This window comes from Anneissia japonica, unplaced genomic scaffold (genome assembly GCF_011630105.1).
Source record: "Anneissia japonica isolate Jap-2015-1 unplaced genomic scaffold, ASM1163010v1 scaffold217107_len1387_cov137, whole genome shotgun sequence".
Classification (NCBI taxonomy): Eukaryota; Metazoa; Echinodermata; class Crinoidea; order Comatulida; family Comatulidae; genus Anneissia; species Anneissia japonica.
The window spans coordinates 1-1,387 of record NW_022723552.1 but is presented as its reverse complement, the minus strand read 5'-3'; the positions used below and the strand labels follow the sequence as shown (position 1 = coordinate 1,387).

General features: G+C 38.6%; 1 protein-coding gene across 1 annotated transcript; it reads left to right on the top strand.

The window, feature by feature from the left end:
• Positions 1–151: 151 nt before the first annotated feature.
• On the top strand, positions 152–1,269 carry LOC117112278 (IWS1-like protein; the record flags this gene model as incomplete). Its single annotated transcript, XM_033255345.1, has 2 exons — positions 152–296; positions 1,098–1,269. Coding segments are annotated over 2 exons (317 nt in total), but the record flags the coding sequence as incomplete, so codon positions are not given.
• Positions 1,270–1,387: the final 118 nt, after the last annotated feature.

Genomic DNA, 1,387 nt, shown 5'->3' with positions numbered 1-1,387 from the left:
GGATGCCATAACAGGCCGAAAATGTTAGTTTTCAAAACTTATTATGTGCAGGTCCTGAGTTCGCCAAACATGTGAAGAGTGCAAATGGACTGTATTTGTGGCTATAACAAAATACAAGGATTAACATTGTATTATGCCTTTATTCTTTTAGCCGTACTTGTAAGTGATGATGATGACGATGATGATGATGAAGGACCGGTAGCAGCAATTGAAGAGGAGGAAGAGCAACCGGCACCTCAACCAGATGTCGCAGAAGACTCAGATGAAGGGGTTGAAGATGAAGGAAAAGGTGGAACGTAAGCACACCATTTGCCTTATTTTTAAAAACTTTAAATCTCTTTTTGCAAGTATATCCGGTGTTAACAAAAGAATGACCCCTCATGTTCGGAGTGTTTGATCCAATTTTGGTTGTTTTGGATGACAACGCCCAGATCAATGTAACCTTGTAGGATGTTACTATGAAAAAGTTTAAATATTTTTGATTTGTTATTGGTATACATTGTTGTGCAGATTTGTAAATTTGCATTAATTAATGCATTTCTTGACATCTAGGAGAAGAGTTATTAAAGAAAAGTCCAACATCTGAAACTTCGTCAAACTTGGTATTTCTGTTGTAGTCATCTCATCCCAGTAGTGGATTGGAAATGGGGGGGTGGGGAGGTGGATGGGTCTGAGAGTGCTATTTCCGGCTACCTAGAAGTGCCATAATCCTATATTTTCTTAACTCAGCCCCACCATGTTCTAGATTCTCCATCTGTGAATTTCCCTCACTAGGCCCCTGTATTTAGAATTCCTGTATCCGCTACTGCACTCCCAGCCTTTCATAGCACTTCCTCGTAGGCAACCTTTTATAGTCATCAAATCGCCAACTTTTTATAGGTTTTCCTAATAGCCATTCCCTCCTATTCTTCTCATCACAAGCTCTCATAGCACTCTCACGTAGCCAAATAGTTTTGGTAATCTTATCGCCAACTTTTCAGACCACACTCTCATAGCCAAGGTCGAAGAGTCATCTCTTTGTTTCCCTCATATAGATAACCTGTTTATCACTTTAAAAACTTTGTTAATGATTTTCTTTTGTATTCCGTATTTCAAAGGAGTGAAATGTCAGACTTTGATCTGATGTTGGAAAGGAAAAAGAGGGAAAACCAATCACGGAGAAGAAAGAGGAGACAGGATGATATCATCAACGACAATGATGACATCATTGTCGCCATGATAAAGCAAATGATTGAAGCTGCTAAGGTAAGAGAGATTATCATTATTTAAGATGAATGGGTATCTGAATGATAGAATTAAGAATGACTTAGGCCTAACCTTTAAGTTTTTATATGGGGGAATGTTCTTCTCTTTTTTGAGACACCCCTCAAGTCATAAGGTGTCTTGG